General features: G+C 45.0%; 1 protein-coding gene across 1 annotated transcript in view; it reads left to right on the forward strand.

The window, feature by feature from the left end:
* The window catches only part of usp43b (ubiquitin specific peptidase 43b), a 63,608-nt gene extending 52,808 nt beyond the window's left edge, over positions 1-10,800 (forward strand). Inside the window, 8 exon segments of the mRNA XM_063902965.1 lie at positions 1,490-1,567; positions 1,754-1,883; positions 3,588-3,951; positions 4,522-4,680; positions 5,457-5,571; positions 5,573-5,631; positions 5,857-6,849; positions 7,817-10,800. Of these exon segments, the coding sequence (XP_063759035.1) occupies positions 1,490-1,567; positions 1,754-1,883; positions 3,588-3,951; positions 4,522-4,680; positions 5,457-5,571; positions 5,573-5,631; positions 5,857-6,849; positions 7,817-7,827 (1,909 nt within the window). The 3' untranslated portion in view covers positions 7,828-10,800.
* Positions 10,801-18,854: the final 8,054 nt, after the last annotated feature.

The following is an 18,854-nucleotide window of genomic DNA, read 5'->3' on the forward strand; positions in this document are numbered from 1 at the left end:
TAAAACAAAGCTTAAAAGGGAAATAACTCAAGTAAAGTAGAAGTACCCCCAGATATGCTCGACTTTAAGCTGAGGTTTTACTTCATGTGCTTACTTTTTGTTTTGGCTCAAAAAGCGACCAAAAAGCTCTGGTTTGCAGCAAATAAACATGAAAGTGTGTTCTTGACACTCGAAATATTGATTTTAGAAATGAATCTTAATACAAGTCCACTTTACAGTTCATTTTTCCTGAATTTTTAACCATTTCTCACAATTTGTTCTGTCAAAAACTACGAAAAAGCAGATATTGTGTGACTTTACTCTCAGTGTTGAGACACAAAGTATACCTTTATAATGTACTTTAGATATAATACATTTGTTTACCTGAAACATCCACGTGTAAATCCCCCAAACATTCCCACACTCACTCCTGCAGTAATGCTGACCCCTTGTGGTGGAGGCGCGGCGTTACACGTGCAGTCCAATAATTCTAATAAGGTTGTTGGTGCAGAACATGTACTGTGTATTGAAAAAGACCTATAACGATATATAACCCTATACTTCTAAGTCTTGTCCGAAACCAAATCTTCGATGCTGATAAGACACCGGGAACAGGGCTGTCCTAAAGCCTCCGAGCTGGGTTTAGAACGTACCCTTCAAAATCTACACGCAAGACCACCTGCTTTGGAAGGCAACTCACAGCATAGCTTGAATCCCAAGCTGCCGTTCTATCATTTATTTCAGGCACTAAAACGTCGCATCTCCGACCGCCAGGATATCAAGGGGTTTGTGTGTAGTGCCGTAGGTGTTGGTGAGCTGGTAGAGCTCCAATGAGAAGAGGAGAACCCCTCTGTGGGTGGGACTCTCACTGGTTTAGGGCAGCTTCATGACCTATAGAAAACCCTAAACCCTCTCTTTATAACCCACAGTGCCTAATGTGAAACTACAGCTTACCTTTAGCATGTTTTCCTGCTTCCCCCACACAAATACAATTTAGAAATCAAATAGTTAAACTTCTGTCAGCTTTTACCAAGGAAGGGTGTTCTTACCTCACAGTAAGACCGAGCAGATACCTTCAGAGACCACCAGAGAGACCAGGGAGGTGTTCCAGGCACGTCCAGCTGGGAGACGGGGTAGACCTAGGACCAGGTGGAGGGGTTATATCTCTCCGCTGGCCTGGGAGCGCCTTGGAATCCCCCAGTCAGAGCTGGTTGATGTGGCCAGGGAAAGAGAAGTTTGGGGCTCTCTGCTGGAGCTGTTACCTCCGCGACCCTGACGGATACGCGGGAGAAGATGGATGGATTGTTATTATTATTATTATTAGACAAAAGCCAGTTGGATCATCTAAAATGACGGGTCGATATTAATGGTCTAAAATAATATCTTTACAAGTCGTCCTAACATTAGACATACTGATGCAAACGTTGCCCTTGGCTCAGAGTCAGGGTTATTTGTGCAGATGCTCCTCCTGCGCTTAATGACCTTTAACCTTTATTTAAATATATTCCAGAGCGCTGAAGCTCTGCGGCTCAGGAGGACCTCCTCATGTGAAGCTCATCATCGAGTGGGAGCACCGAATCAAAGACTGGTCAGTGCGGCTTTAATCACATCTGCCATTCCTCTTTATGAACCCAACATTAACCCCCTGTCCTGTGTGTGTGTGTGTGTGTGTGTGTGTGTGTGTGTGTGTGTGTGTGTGTGTGTGTGTGTGTGTGTGTGTGTGTGTGTGTGTGTGTGTGTGTGTGTGTGTGTGTGTGTGTGTGTGTGTGTGCAGCTTGTTTGGGAACATCCAGGAGGAGGTGGTGAAGGAGGCAGAGAGTGTGAGGAGCCAGCAGCAGCAGCACGTCCAGCAGTACAGCTGCACACTGGACGAGTGCTTCCAGCTCTACACCAAGGAGGAGCAGGTGGGTCCAGGTCCATATCCGACCTGTTCAGAGCCACGTGTCCCAGCACTCAGAGTCCCAGCCTTCAGGAGGTAGCAGCGATCATGTGACCAAATTGCATTTTAGTTTACAGTGAAGTCAAAGCAATCCAAAGGTTTAGGGCTCCATAACTCCCGGGGGCGTCCTCGTGTCACCACTGGGTGGCGCTGCAGACTAAGACATGTTGAGGCTCACCAACAGTGATTTGAATATACACACACAACGTACAGAATGAGATGTATGCAAAGAAAGAGAGGCTCACCTCTGCACCGATACATTTTTCAAAAGCGTTCACACCTTTTCTAACACCGAAGCAACCAAGCATTTGACTCCCGATTCTACCGAGGACTGAATGACCCAAAGTAACGCAGCAGATGTCTCAATATTGTCTTTGAAGTATATTTTGTACTCAGACTCCAGTAAGATTAAGAGAACAGGGTTTCTTGTCCATGGGTTGCACTGACCCTCCATTTGTTACAGAAATGATTGAGGAAAAACAGAATGCCTTAAACTTGCTATTATATAAATACAGTAATAAACATGGAACCAAAAATAAGACTTTAGGAAATTAGAATACTTAAAGGATCCAATACTTCTTCCACCTCTGAACCGTGAAATGTTAAAGTGATGCCAGGAAACAATCTCTCTGATGGTCAGAAAGGGTTTAATGAGTCCAGAAATATGGAGATGGGGTCAGATGTCTGGTCAGACGGCAGAGACAGCTTACGGAGAATAAATAGGGGATGGATGTCCGGTGGGTCTGCCGGGGGACGAGTGGCAGGCAGCAGGCTGACACTGAGACTGAGATTTCTGATCCTTTCTTTTACTCTCCTTTCTCCTGGAGAGGAAGTAAAGGAACCGGAGCTCTGGATCTATTTGTTGTTTGAGGTGCAATATATGACTCAGCAGCTTTAAGACGTGAGACACTTTTATTTAATGCAGGATTTTCACCTGGAAGTGGGCGGGGCTTACTTTAAGTTAGCACCTGTATAAAGCAGCTCCATACAATCTTACAGCAGCATCCCTCCTCCTGTCGTTGAAATAAACCTGAGGAAAACAATCTTGTTAGCAGCTCTAATCTCAATTGCAGTTCATTGCATCTGATTTTTGGCCCGTACTGAAAATGCTTTCGACCTTCATGAGGCGAACGGAGGAACACTTTGAAACCGAGCGACGAAACATCATTAGCATCACCAAACAGTCCCAAGATAATGAAGCGCTGTGTGCTGTCAATCAGGAGGTGAGGCTTTATAGATGAAGCCTACTTTGAGGTCATTGTGCTTCTTAGGGTGTGCATAAAGGAGTGGGAATAAAAGGATTGATGAGTTTGTTGACAGAATGGATTTTCTGAAAGCACCCCACAGTTTTTGCCGGCTTGACTTTGGTTCTGTTTTGTTGGAAAAAGTGAAGAAAATCAACATGAATGCATCTCCAACAACAGCAGGTATGTCTTTGTTCAGTGTGCCAATGATTGCTTGGGGAGTTTAAAGTCTCAGAGGGAGGGGAAAAGGAGAAGCTTCACTTCCTGTTTAAACTGAATCGAGGAGTTTTTGAACATTAGAGCATGAAGACATGTCACTAATGCCCCTTGGGTCTCAATATGTCCTCTTACTTCTACAGCTTTATCTGGAGTAAGGCTCCGAGGCTGTGCACTCATCTTCTGATGTTGTTCTCCCCCTCCTCCAGTTGGCGCCCGATGACGCCTGGAAGTGCCCCCACTGCCAGCAGCTGCAGCAGGGCACGGTGAAGATGAACCTGTGGACGCTGCCGGACATCCTCATCCTCCACCTGAAGCGCTTCAGACAGGTGGGGGACCGCAGGAACAAGCTCACCACCTTCGTGCAATTCCCCCTGACCGGCCTCGACATGACGCCGCACATGGTGACCCGGAAACACCCCACCCAGCACCACCAGACGAACCCAAACCAGCAGCAGCAGCAGCCGGGGTGGAAACCGTCCCGCCGACCGGACCCGACTCCACCTGACTTCCTGTACGATCTGTACGCCGTGTGCAACCACCACGGAGGGATGCACGGGGGACACTACACAGGTCAGGCTTACTCACTTTAGTTAGCATCTCCCTGGCTCCCTCCACAAAAACTCCTTCTTCATGTGCCACTAATCATCTCCTGTCTCCCAATGTTTTCTATTTTCTATCAAACTTCAGATTTCTTTTAAAAAATGTCTTCTTTTTTGAATGTCCGAGTATTCCCTCAAAGTCAGACTTTTTTCCTAAAAAATCTGATTTCTTTTTTAATTTCAGATTTATTTTCGAAATCTCAACTTTTAAAAATGCCAGATTATTTTTTCTAAATCTCCTTTTTCCTAAAACATCGGACTTGTTTTCAAATTTCTGATCTGATTTTTTTCAAATGTCGAATATTTTTCTAGTCAAACCCTGAATACAACAACAGAGAAGGAATATGAATACACAGAAACAAAGTCGAGGGCTGTGCAGACACAGAGAAGCTTCAAACAGACGGACGCTCCCAAGGAACAGGCTTTGATCACATGATGTGCATTAATGTACTCCATAGCGTCTTCAAAGGGGGGTTAGAGTAGCATATCCTCTGTCCTCCAGTCTCACACGTGGGTTCTCCTCCCCTTTGTCGTGATGCAGCGTTCTGCAGGAACTCGGTGGACGGCCAGTGGTACGGCTATGATGACAGCAGTGCGGAGGCGGTGCCAGAGGCGGAGGTGTGCACGCGTGGAGCCTACATCCTCTTCTACCAGAGGAGAAACACCATCCCCCCGTGGTCCGCCAGCTCCTCCGTCACTGGTCAGTGCTTCCCCTCCGTCTGCAGCAGAGAGTCTTCAGGAGGAGTCTGCCTCACTTTATCCCAGACTGTCACTGCACCATCCCATAATCAGGGGAGGGGAGCACTCAGATCCTGGAGTAAAAGTAGAAGTACTCAGATCCTGGAGTAAAAGTAGAAGTACTCAGATCCTGGAGTAAAAGTAGAGGTACTCAGATCCTGGAGTAAAAGTAGAGGTACTCAGATCCTGGAGTAAAAGTAGAAGTACTCAGATCCTGGAGTAAAAGTAGAAGTACTCAGATCCTGAGTAAAAGTAGAGGTACTCAGATCCTGGAGTAAAAGTAGAAGTACTCAGATCCTGGAGTAAAAGTAGAGGTACTCAGATCCTGGAGTAAAAGTAGAGGTACTCAGATCCTGGAGTAAAAGTAGAAGTACTCAGATCCTGGAGTAAAAGTAGAAGTACTCAGTTAAAAGTAGAGGTACTCAGATCCTGGAGTAAAAGTAGAAGTACTCAGATCCTGGAGTAAAAGTAGAAGTACTCAGATCTGGAGTTAAAAGTAGAAGTACTCAGGTAATCCATTTCATTATCGCCGTTGTTATTTTTCACACCCCGATAGTTTGAGGATTTTCCGTCTGATCTCAGAACACGCCATCACATGAAGGGGATGTTTTTCAGCTTCCAGCAAAAGTCTCTATCCACAGGGTCCAGAGAAGCATCTGTGTGCATGGTCTCAGCGGACCCTTTAAATACTGATCCCCCTTGCACACAGACGCATAAAATGACCTTCCCGTCTTGCAGGTTCCACCAGCTCATCCACCTCTGACCACTGGCTGGTTCGGCTGGCGGAGGGGGGCAGTAAACGGGGTAGTGTGGTGTCAGGAGGGCCCCATCCTGGACTGCCGGAAACCAAACAGGCCCGAGTCTCCGGAGCTACCAGTGTTCGGAGAAGAACCCCCCAAAACAGAGGAGACAAGTGGGTATCTGGAGTGGTAGTGTGTAGATAAGGCTCCATTTGATCTTAAAGACCTCATAGTACCCAAACCAGGGTATTGCTCTCCCAGCATTTTGGGTTATTAGTGGTTTCTAGGGTCTCCAAAGGTACACTGGTAGCCTGTCTTGTCTGATAGTCGGCTTTTTGAATACATCTTCGATTAATTGTGTCCTTAGAAGATGCAACATGTCTTTTCTTTCCCTCCAGATGGGTTTGAAGCCAAGACGTTCGCCCGCGGGACTCAGGGCCGCAGCGTCAGCATGAGATCACCGACCAAACCCAAGGAGGCTCTGAGCAAAGTCCTGCCTCTGCGGTGGTCTTCTTTCGGCTCCAAGGACCGCGTCAGACCCCCGGCAGCGGCCAAGTCTGGAGAGCTGGTGGAGTACCTGGAGTCTGGGCGCCGCCCCCGCTGTACCAAAGACCCCATCGTAACGCTGGTGGCCACCCCGCCGCTGAGGAAGGGACGAGCCTTGGAGGCGGACCTCAGCTCACCGAGCGGCAGCAGTTTGAGTTACTCAGAAAAACCCGGGTCTGACTCTCCTAAAGTACCGGAGGGACAGAGCAGAACCCGGGACGATGCGTCTCTGAGGCAAAGGTCATCGAAAAGACTAAGACAGGACCACAGCAGGACCCTGGACCTGCAGAGAGGGGCTATCCTAGAGGGTCAGATCAGCCACAGTGCACCACCCAGCAGGGACTCCACGCTAAGAAGGACTAAGCCGGGGACAGTGGCCTGCAGGGCTCATAAAGACTTCCCACAGACTCAACCCGAGGACCGGCGGGAGGGCCGCAGCCACGAGAGCCTCCTGTCCTTCTTCAAACCCGGCTTCATGAAGAAGGACGTCCCCGGGTCGCCGCTCAAGGGGCGGATGAACGGACACCTGGGCCGGTTGGCGAGCAGTCACTTAGCCAAACTGTCCCTGTCCAACGGGACGCTGGGGCCGGAGGACAGGAAGGCCAACGGGGACGCCCATCCCGGTAAAGTCGGGAACGGGAAGGCTGGGGCTCTCGACCCGGTGGACATTAAGCGGGCGCACAGCTCCAGCAACATCCAGAGCAGGATGGATTTGACTTTCCGCCGGTGTGCTTCCCTGCAGAGGAACGGGGAAATAGTGGCCCCCCCGTCCCACCGAGTCCTGGTGACGGAGAAGCCCGTCTACGCCACTCTGCAGCGGACACGACTCAGCACACCCTCCCTGGGTAAGCCACCACCTGGACCCTGTTTAGGTGAGAGACAGAACCCTACAGAGTGTCTGCTTTGGCATTAGCTTTGAATTAGAAACAAAGAAAACGGATTTTCTCAGGAATTTATCGGGAATCTATTAAATCCAACGGGGTTTTTCCTTTGGATTCTTGCAGAAGATAATCTCTGTTGGCCACGTAATGAGTAACTGTGCCTGTAAATATAAGAATCGTTTCAAGATGAATACAATACACCTATCCGGAAGTTAGCATCTCTCCACAAAAAGCCAACAGAGTTTTACCATTGGCTTTTGGAATATAGCGGGAAATGATCTGAACCGGTTAGGATACCTACACCTTTTAATCAGCTGGATTTACTTCCAGGTCTAAGGCCTCAATGCTGAACCTCTTAACTTAGCTCTCAGTGTAAAGCGAAGTCTTTATCTCTCCATTAGGTCTTACACTCGTCCATCAGTAATTAGTTCAGTGGGGGTAGTTCGGTTACAAGAAACTAGTTCCTACCAGCGGAATTTTTACTGCCATTTCTACTCCACTACAAATCCAAGGGACATTTGAAAACATAAAATAAGATGTTTTGCGATAAATTAAGTTCTCCAATAGTTTATATATATATATATATTGAGAGAAATATAATTGGCATTTTGAACCCTTATGAATTTCCAATATTTTGAATATTTTGAGTGGTCTACTTCAATGCAGGACTTTAACACAGTATTTCCACAGTGTTGTATTAGTACTTTTACTTACCTTAAGGATCTAAATACTTCTTCCCCCTCCTGGTTTCTACATTAAACTGCTCAGTCTGTGATTCATCCTGAGTCAGCAGGCTATACGTTCCGTACAAAGAGTCTTTTTTGGGCACTTTTAACACCACAGGCGTGTCATTGTATTCCATTAAACTGTCTGCTGCTGACATCTCTTGTGATTAGCTCTGTGACTGATGCCTCTGTGTTTTTTTTCTAAGTGCCTCTGTGACAGCCTGAGTGACTGTCGGACTCCCCCCGGCACAGCAGGAGGCGCTGCTGGAAACACTTCTCCTCTTATAGTACTGTTCTAAGTTCTTACCTGTGTGTGTCTTAAACTAAATCTATGCAGAGCTGAATTGACTGAGGAGGAATACTGCTGTAATGTGGTTTATTCAACCCTTTCTTTGTTGGTTTTAAAAAGCAGTCTTCTGGTAAATCGTGGTTTCATTTTGAGTGTATTTGAAAGGCGTGTGATTTGGTGAATTTGCATGTTTGTGGCCCATTAGCCTTTGTGTTGCACGGGCTGAGACATGTAGGATTGGGAAACACTGCAAAAGGTACTAATGCCTGCACTGTAAATTTGCTGCTAAGCCAACGCACATCATTTGCTTTGTCATCTTCCATCACCCGTCCGCTTATCCGAGTCGGGTCGTGGAGGTAGCAGTTCCAGCAGAGAGCCCCAAATCTATCATGTTCATTTTGTATCAGCATGCACTTCCTTTAATTCAAAAGTCTGCTACATAATCAGAGCTTTCCTGCTAATGAAGGAGCAATTACACTGCAGCCTAACTGGCAAAAGCACTTTCTGGTCTTTGTTTTATTATATATTTATTTATGGAAGAATTCATCTGCAACTTGCAAGCCAACAGTTTACTAACCTACTTTAAAGAGGCCCTATTCTGCTTTTTGGGTTTCCTGCAGTGTGTTGTAAAGGTTTTTGTGCAGTATGAGCACCTTTATGGACATGAAAGCATGGAGACATGTCCCAGTAGAGACACTACATACTGATATACCCCTGAAAATAAGTAGAATTGGGCCTCTTTATATTAAATGTCAAGCTCACCTGCCAAAAAGAAACTATTAAACAGAAGCAAAACAGTCAAAAAGCACTTGATGTTACCAACACTCTGCACTTCTTTTAATTTACCGTTCTTGCAGCTGGAGATAACCGGCTGGTAAAGAAACTCTCCGAATTGCAAACCAACAGATAACTAATCAGTGGGAGACGACTGCGGGTGCACATGAAATCTGTAAACCCCATTCTCCTTCAAACAACATTTTCCTGTGCTTATTATTCAGCGTGTTTTTCTGTGGATGGATTAAGAGTTCTGGCTTATCTTCAAACAGTATGTGTGAAACGTTTGCACCAAAAACAGACACATTCAAACCGCCCCAGAGCAACGGGAGCAGGATGTTGTAATGTGTATCTCTCCCCCGCTGAAGTTGGGGTTGATCCCGATAAGATGCCTACAGAAGCAAAGGTCCGTTTTCTCATATGGGATTAAACAGAAGCTCTATTATTATTTCTCTGCAGCCCCAGGGGGTCACCTTCACATTATCTGTAATGAAGTCATCACCACCGTTTCTGTTTCCATGCATCCATCACAGGCGGGGGGGGGGGGGCAGATTGTTTGCCGACACTGTAACTGTTTAATGTCACTGTTTGATTGCCAAACTGCAATGCTAGTAAATGAAGGATGTTGCTGCGGGGGAAATGTGGCTAGATTTATATTTTATTATTCACTTTTTTAAAGGTTTTTGTACCTGATGTGTAATTATGTCATTTAAGTACCCGATAATGTTTCAGGTATGACCTTTATACGGCGGCCCACAGGGGAAGACGAGCTACAACCACCCAGAACATTTCCATCAGGAGGAACATGCTGCAGCTTCAGAAACACACATGTTCCAAAACACATGAAAAACATCTCCGGCAACTTGAGGAAACATGGCTTTACTAAAAGCGCTGCAAAGACGAAACGCTCAAAAGCTCGGAGACCAGGGGGACACCAAAAAGTGACGCACACAGCTGGGACCGGAGCGCTTGGTGGCGTTCAGGATCATAAATCTGGACCACTGCGGTTATTCTGCTTTTTGTCAATTTTTTTTTTGTCAATTTTTTCCTTTTTTGTTTTGTCCTTTTTTCTCCTTTTGTCCCCAAATGTTCTGTAGGCCTATCTGTCTGCATCATTCTTTGTTAGTTTTTTTGTGATCACATTGGACCATAGGTGGCTCTTAAAACATTTCAGGTAAGTTTCAAACAACAGAGACAGTCGTCCAGCTTTATGATCCTGAACGTCACACAGGGCTCCGGTCCCAGCTGTGTGCGTCTCTCTTTAGTGTCCCCTGGTCTCCAGCTGTGTGCGTCTCTCTTTAGTGTCCCCTGGTCTCCAGCTGTGTGTGTCCCTCTTTAGTGTCCCCTGGTCTCCAGCTGTGTGCGTCTCTATTTAGTGTCCCCTGGTCTCCAGCTGTGTGCGTCTCTCTTTAGTGTCCCCTGGTCTCCAGCTGTGTGCGTCTCTCTTTGGTGTCCCCTGGTCTCCAGCTGTGTGCGTCTCTCTTTAGTGTCCCCTGGTCTCCAGCTGTGTGCGTCTCTCTTTAGTGTCCCCTGGTCTCCAGCTGTGTGCGTCTCTCTTTAGTGTCCCCTGGTCTCCAGCTGTGTGCGTCTCTATTTAGTGTCCCCTGGTCTCCAGCTGTGTGCGTCTCTCTTTAGTGTCCCCTGGTCTCCGGCTGTGTGCGTCTCTCTTTAGTGTCCCCTGGTCTCCGGCTGTGTGCATCTCTCTTTAGTGTCCCCTGGTCTCCAGCTGTGTGAGTCTCTCTTTGGTGTCCCCTGGTCTCCAGCTGTGTGCGTCTCTCTTTAGTGTCCCCTGGTCTCCAGCTGTGTGCGTCTCTCTTTAGTGTCCCCTGGTCTCCAGCTGTGTGCGTCTCTCTTTAGTGTCCCCTGGTCTCCGGCTGTGTGCATCTCTCTTTAGTGTCCCCTGGTCTCCAGCTGTGTGCGTCTCTCTTTAGTGTCCCCTGGTCTCCGGCTGTGTGCGTCTCTCTTTAGTGTCCCCTGGTCTCCAGCTGTGTGCGTCTCTCTTTAGTGTCCCCTGGTCTCCAGCTGTGTGCGTCTCTCTTAAGTGTCCCCTGGTCTCCAGCTGTGTGCGTCTCTCTTTAGTGTCCCCTGGTTTCCAGCTGTGTGCGTCTCTCTTTAGTGTCCCCTGGTCTCCAGCTGTGTGCGTCTCTCTTAAGTGTCCCCTGGTCTCCAGCTGTGTGCGTCTCTCTTTAGTGTCCCCTGGTCTCCAGCTGTGTGCGTCTCTATTTAGTGTCCCCTGGTCTCAGCTGTGTGCGTCTCTCTTTAGTGTCCCCTGGTCTCCGGCTGTGTGCGTCTCTCTTTAGTGTCCCCTGGTCTCCGGCTGTGTGCATCTCTCTTTAGTGTCCCCTGGTCTCCAGCTGTGTGAGTCTCTCTTTGGTGTCCCCTGGTCTCCAGCTGTGTGCGTCTCTCTTTAGTGTCCCCTGGTCTCCAGCTGTGTGCGTCTCTCTTTAGTGTCCCCTGGTCTCCAGCTGTGTGCGTCTCTCTTTAGTGTCCCCTGGTCTCCGGCTGTGTGCATCTCTCTTTAGTGTCCCCTGGTCTCCAGCTGTGTGCGTCTCTCTTTAGTGTCCCCTGGTCTCCGGCTGTGTGCGTCTCTCTTTAGTGTCCCCTGGTCTCCAGCTGTGTGCGTCTCTCTTTAGTGTCCCCTGGTCTCCAGCTGTGTGCGTCTCTCTTAAGTGTCCCCTGGTCTCCAGCTGTGTGCGTCTCTCTTTAGTGTCCCCTGGTCTCCAGCTGTGTGCGTCTCTCTTAAGTGTCCCCCGGTCTCCAGCTGTGTGCGTCTCTCTTTAGTGTCCCCTGGTCTCCAGCTGTCTGCGTCTCTCTTTAGTGTCCCCTGGTCACAGCTTTAGTGTCCCCTGGTCTCCAGCTGTGTGCGTCTCTCTTTAGTGTCCCCTGGTCTCCAGCTGTGTGCGTCTCTCTTTAGTGTCCCCTGGTCTCCAGCTGTGTGCGTCTCTCTTTAGTGTCCCCTGGTCTCCAGCTGTGTGCGTCTCTCTTTAGTGTCCCCTGGTCTCCAGCTGTGTGCATCTCTATTTAGTGTCCCCTGGTCTCCAGCTGTGTGCGTCTGTCTTTAGTGTCCCCTGGTCTCCAGCTGTGTGCGTCTGTCTTTAGTGTCCCTGGTCTCCAGCTGTGTGCGTCTCTCTTTAGTGTCCCCTGGTCTCCAGCTGTGTGCGTCTCTATTTAGTGTCCCCTGGTCTCCAGCTGTGTGCGTCTCTCTTTAGTGTCCCCTGGTCTCCCGGCTGTGTGCATCTCTCTTTAGTGTCCCCTGGTCTCCGGCTGTGTGCGTCTCTCTTTAGTGTCCCCTGGTCTCCGGCTGTGTGCGTCTCTCTTTAGTGTCCCCTGGTCTCCAGCTGTGTGCGTCTCTCTTTAGTGTCCCCTGGTCTCCAGCTGTGTGCGTCTCTCTTAAGTGTCCCCTGGTCTCCAGCTGTGTGCGTCTCTCTTTAGTGTCCCCTGGTTTCCAGCTGTGTGCGTCTCTCTTTAGTGTCCCCTGGTCTCCAGCTGTGTGCGTCTCTCTTAAGTGTCCCCTGGTCTCCAGCTGTGTGCGTCTCTCTTTAGTGTCCCCTGGTCTCCAGCTGTGTGCGTCTCTCTTAAGTGTCCCCCGGTCTCCAGCTGTGTGCGTCTCTCTTTAGTGTCCCTGGTCTCCAGCTGTCTGCGTCTCTCTTTAGTGTCCCCTGGTCACAGCTTTAGTGTCCCCTGGTCTCCAGCTGTGTGCGTCTCTCTTTAGTGTCCCCTGGTCTCCAGCTGTGTGCGTCTCTCTTTAGTGTCCCCTGGTCTCCAGCTGTGTGCGTCTCTCTTTAGTGTCCCCTGGTCTCCAGCTGTGTGCGTCTCTCTTTAGTGTCCCCTGGTCTCCAGCTGTGTGCATCTCTATTTAGTGTCCCCTGGTCTCCAGCTGTGTGCGTCTGTCTTTAGTGTCCCCTGGTCTCCAGGTCTCCGTTGTGTTGGAGCTTCTTGCAGCGTTTGGTTTCTGCAGCTTTTAGTAAACTGCTCATGTCTCCTCTGCTGAATGTCCTCTAGATGCTGCATGTGTTGAAGAGCTGCTGCAGAGTTCTGATTTGTGTTTCTGTATCTGCATCCTCTCTGAAGCTGCAGCACGATTCTCCTTCTGTTATTTGCACGTTTGCTCCTGTCAGGCACCGTAACTTTAAGCATACTGTAAGTGAATTTGTCACAACACACAGAAGTCATGACTGACTGTAATATCTGCTTAATGTACTGCAAGTTTTTATGGATTGCAAATTAAACACAGCTTTTTCTCACGACACAGTGTACGGAGTGATTTATGACCGCAGAGTCCCATGACTCTTATGTCTCGTCCTCAACATGCAGCAGTGGTGGTTTCTTTTAGTATTTAGGACGGGTGTGTCTCTGGGTAAATTGGATTTTTATGCTAAAGTCAAGCAACATATCAAACAGAGTTTCAGCTCTGATGAGGGCTGGTGTGAGGCCAGACTACTGAGGCATCGAGCAAAGCGTTTCTGAATGAACTCCATCCATCCATTCATGAAGAACTATCAGAACATCCCTGCTAATAAAACACATTACAACTTTAATGTAACTAGGTTAGAAGAAGAGCTTCATAATCATTGGAGCGCTAAATTGTAATAGTAAGAAAGATGCCTCTGTCAGTATGTCTTTACGCTCTGACGGTTGTGGTGGGTCGTATAATCTACCGGCACTAAGTGGATTTAAATGAAATTGGATCATAAATATTTTTAGGTTTGCACTCCATCAGCTTCCAGTCCCCGTGATTTATGGAGTTGCCTGACGTACAGAAACCTCTCACTGCTAACAGTAGCTGTGTTTAGCTAGTTAGCTGTTAGCTTAGCTGTGCTACCAGGATGTATGAAGAGACCTAGATACAGCGTTGGAGGCGGGCTCTGTTACGTCCTATTAAAGTTACCCAGTGGCTCAGGAAACCCAAAATGACCTGACTTGAAATACTTCCCTGGATCCTCAGCAGATCAAAGACCTAAGAGTGTGCACACTTGTGTTTCAGTAAAGACGGTGATGATCTCCACACACACGTTAGCCAATAACAAAACGTTTTTGACTACAGGGAGCTCAGAGCCCCGGAGGAGTTTTGTGTTTACACCACTAGCATTTTAACGCTTAGTGGTTTTTAAATTAGGGAAGTTTTCCAGGCACGCCGCAGAGTTAGCTTAGCTTATCTTACAGGCGGCCCTGGTGTTGCATCGCTCATGGTTAGCTATGTTTCATTGGCCAAACACCGACACCCTTTGTCATGCTAGTTAGAAGAATCATGTATCCCATTGGCTGGAAAAGTTATTTGGTAAGCTAGCCACCGGCTACTTGGACGTGGGTCTGTTCCAGTATCCCTTCTTATTGAGCTCACCAAGTAAACACCATTAGGATGCAAGAACAGTTTACTCTAAGTTAATGGTCTGTAGGCAGTGGCTGACACACAGGTAAACAACAGGAGGCTGCGGATGATGAGAAGGTCATGTTGGGCTAAAGGTGCAATGCTCTTACTGAGAAACACTATACTGTGTTTTTAGGAAGATCATTTTAGTATGCATATGCTGTCTTTAAAGGTCCCCTATTAAACTATTTTCTACAACATATTCCAGGTCTCAGATACATACAGGACATGTCTCTGATTGGCAGATAATAGTAGCACCACATAATCCCCTCTGTTTCAGCCCTGTTCTGTGTCTGTAGCTTTAAATGCTAATGAGCTGGCCACGCCCCCTCTGAGAGCTGATCGGTGAGATGCAGGTGATCAGGTTCAATAGTGTTTACTTGTCTGACAGTTTATAGATTATTTATCTTCATAGTCAAATATCTTTTCTTTAATGCCAGTTTATTTGTATTTATATTTCGTCTTTGAGATGTCTACACTTTAGCATTGTTTATTTCTTCTTCTTATTACTGATTATTTGCTATGCCTTGTATTGTATTATGCTGCTGCAACTTCTTATGTTATCACAAAGTGGCCAAAATCTGATCATCAGACAGGTTTTTATAGAGATGGATCAGGACAAAAAGAGAGGTGGTCTTTGTTCCTGAAGTTTTCAGAGTCTCTGAGCACAGGGGGGACACATATTTCTGTATAAAAGACATGAAAAAGAGGATTGCATAATAGGTGAGCTTTAAATCTAATCAGATGTTCTTCTGTATGGGCGGGAAGAAATGTCTTTCCCAGTTAATGTGTAACACATATGTTCCTAGAGGGCTCATCATCTTTTATGGGAAGTTAAAAACAAATCTTTGGTTGTTCTGCTTTATTTGTATATTGTTAAATAGGGACAGACTCACAGCAGGACAGTGGAAAAGTGTGCTGCTTATCAAAGGTAGAATACAAGCTGCTCTCCAGTGAGACATTTCAGATAAACTTTCCGAATAATGTGAGCTAAGAGGGAGCTAATCCCCCCTTTGATGTCAGTATATAAGTGCTGCCTAGAAATACTTTACATTATCTTTTTTATCACAGGTACAATTCTACAGAGAAACCCAAAGAATCCTTTAAATGTTTGCTAATTGGACCCGTGGCAGGCATAAATAAATTGTGACATTAATTGATATTTCATTGATACAGAAATATTTTCCCCTATTCACCACTAATTATTTCCCTGAACTTGTTTTTAAGCAGAGAATTTAAGAGGGAAACAAATGCAGAAATAAATGGATTAATACATACATTTAATAATAATTAATACATTTTTTAAAATAATAATAATTCAGATTTTATTCATTTAAAACTATTTTAGAAATAAAAAAGGTAAGGAATCAATTAAGAAATGTCCATTTATTTCACATTTCATCACGTGACTAATGCCTATACTTTCATTATTATGTAACATTTATTTATTGAGTCATTTATTGATTTATTTTTGGGGTATTTTTAGGTTTTGCCTCTGTATACTTTGATTGATGTTTAGATAGAAAATGGAATGCACATAACTGTCTATCATGCTGTCAATCTGACGTCCACTCCACGCTGCTTTCACATTTGTGTGGGTTACTGAGTCAGAATATTTAGTATGTTGTTTCGCTACGTATTCTTCTTGCTGTGTCTGTGTATGCACCACATACCAAAGCAAATTCCTCGTTTGTGTAAATCTACCTGCTGATAAAACCGAATCTGATTCTGAATCCACGTTTCCAGAGGTTCAGGCAAAGTGGAGGAAAACTAGAGAACCTGATCAGCCTGGATGTGGAGGATGCTTCTGCCTGCAGCATCACGCACAGAATCATAATGCTGGTACCTCCGCTCACACGTGTTGTTGCTGATAGTGCTAAATGCATGAGCAGCTCTCTTTAGATAGGGTAAAAAGCTTAAGGGTAAAAAGCTTAACCTCAGCAGTTCCCCATCTGTTTATCACACTTAACATTCATTTCTGTGTCAATTAATGTGTTGTGCCAATTAATTATTTAGTTCAACACTCACAAGCACAGGGTTTGAATAAATTACAAATACATGCTTGTGGTTTTCTCAATAGCTAAAGCACAATGTAATGGTTCATGTATTAGGATTCGTTTCTTAAATCTGCCTATTTAATTACTATAGTTGTAGTACTGTGTGTTAATATATACATCAGGAATAGACACTTGATAGAAATGCTTGTTATCATCTTGAGAGTTAGATGAGAAAATCGATAGCCTACTTAAGCTACAGCTAGCAGCCAACTAGCATGGCTAACGAGCTAAACTAGCCTAGCTCTATCAAGGGTAAGAACCTAACAACACCTCTTTAATTCTCTGATGAATTACAAAATGTTATTATTGGATGTCCGTAGAAGGATAAAATATTCACATTAAACTCTTTAACACATTCTTCACTTAGTTTGTTTCCCAAAATGCAATGCGGAAAATGTAAAACTACAGCTAGCCGTCGGTTAGCTTTACTCAGCAACATTTCATTAACAGGTTATGTGTTTTTTGATCAATCCATACGAAAAACGAAGAGCAAGAACAGTATTTGCTATTTTAGTGGAATGATGTGTCAGAATAATGAAAGAAGTGTTACCTTATACATTTCCAGCGTTTCCAGACCTTATCTAAGCTAACTAGCTGTTAGCTCTAGCTTCTCTCCTTGCAGACGTAAGAGTTAGAGCTATCAGTCGGTTAGCTTTGTTCAGTAAGATTTAATCAACTAATGATGGCTTTTTTAGCGAATCTGTAAACAAACAAAGTGTAAAAACAACACTATTTGCTATTCCTAAGGGCTAATGTGCCAGAATATTTACTGTACTAACAAGTTAAGATACTACAGTCCACTTTACTCTCTGTGAAGGAGGACATGATCACCTTTTGACAGAGCTAGGCTAGCTGTTTCCGTACATTTCCAGTCATTGTGCTAGGCTAAGCTAACCAGCTAACGTTTTAGCCACCTATATAAGAGTGTTTAATTTCTCACTATTTTAGTGTTTTTTTTAACCTCAACCATAACAGAACAATTCCAAATGTCAAAACATTCCTTAACCAGTGTTTATATGCATACAAAACCTTACAAATACGATTTAATACATATTAATGGATGTTTGTGTAAGACGTTCTCCAACACCTGGGAACAAAGGGAAGGGAAGCTGCTCTTTGTCTGCTAGCCTCATACAAGCTGATTAACACTGCGATCAAAAGTAATAGGAAAGAGTGTCGGCAGAAGCACACCAAAGGGGTAATTGCTGTTCTTGCTTGGGTTGAGATTGGTGTAATTATTATTGCTATATTAACATCCGTAGGCCTTTACGTCACCCACTGAAAGAGAAGGGGGACACCTGCTTGTGTCTCCTATGAGAGCCCTCCTTTATCTGTTCGGTCATGAAGGCACCCCCACCAGACTGAAATGATTGCTTTTTAATTTTAGTTTAAGGGTTAATGAAGCCAATTTCATATTTATATGGCTTTTATAATTAATTACACAGACAGAAATGTCTCTGCTTTGTTTCCATTATGTGGAAATTGACAACTGATTTTTAATTGCTTGGCTTAAATGTATTTCACTAATGGAATTCATTCTTTACATTCTTTATATGCATTTATGACTTATTTGTATGTATTTATTATTAAATGTAAGTCATTTTTTATGTCTTTATTTATGGATTCATTACAGAAATATATTTTATCTGCAAAGAAAAATAAAGGTCAATTAATGCCGAATTAAATAATATAAAAAGTATAAAAACACTGAATAAAGTGAATTGAATAAATCCATAAAAAAAGCACAAAACTCACTAAATATATTTAGAAAGAAGTGCATAAATGAATCAAAACAAAGTGTTCATTTATGTCACATATCAGTAGGAGCCATGCCTCTATGAAACATGAACATGAAGGGGATATACTTATTTAAAAAATACTTTTGGTATATTTGACGCCTTTTATATATCAAAAATACACAATGAAAGTTGATGGTCTCTGCTTTTTTATTTTGACAGTGACAAATGATATTTTAATGTCTTGGCAGTGAGCGATGAATATTTTGCAGGCCTAATTTATCTCTACATCAATCATCCGAAATTGGCTTGAATGGGTTGTGAATTGAGAGGATAAAAGGGACGGCTTGTGTGTGAGGTGATGGAAATGAATCACACTGAGTTGCAAAAAAAAATCATACTCTGGAAGCTGCATTGGGGAAATCAAATCAGTGAAAAGACTCCCGGACGTGCGAAGAAATGATAAATGTTCATAACAGTAAGGACCCCTTTGTGTCTTATGTTGTGTAAAAGCCAAGGTTTGTTTGTTTCATCGCGTAAGTACCCTCCACCACGGGACAGGAACAGCGGGATTGAAAATGTTTATGTATGGGGAGACACGAACAAAATCTGAAGAGAGTGGTAAGCAGTGTGAGTTTATGTATCCTCCATCTTTGTTTCCGTCAGAAGGAACGCTGTGTTCATCTTCTCTCCGCAGCTCATCTGTTATAGCTCTGAGTCTGTCTGCCCTTTTCAAACCTGCTGAGGAGCTGTGTGTGGACCCCCCCCCCATACATAGAAGAGGATCACAGAGAGACACACACACACACACTGAAGAAGACACACAACCACTACAATCAACAAGGCTTTTGTTGTTGTTTTGCTTTTGAGTGTGTCTTTGCGGTGGTTTTGTGTCTCTTTATCGTTATTCATCTCCACTTTATGTTTGTTTATGACACTTTGTTGTTGTTTAGTGTCTTTGTTGTTGTTTAGTGTATGATTGTGATGGTTGATATCAATTTGTTGTGGTCTTCCATCATG

Source organism: Eleginops maclovinus, chromosome 16 (genome assembly GCF_036324505.1).
Source record: "Eleginops maclovinus isolate JMC-PN-2008 ecotype Puerto Natales chromosome 16, JC_Emac_rtc_rv5, whole genome shotgun sequence".
NCBI classification, from domain to species: domain Eukaryota; kingdom Metazoa; phylum Chordata; class Actinopteri; order Perciformes; family Eleginopidae; genus Eleginops; species Eleginops maclovinus.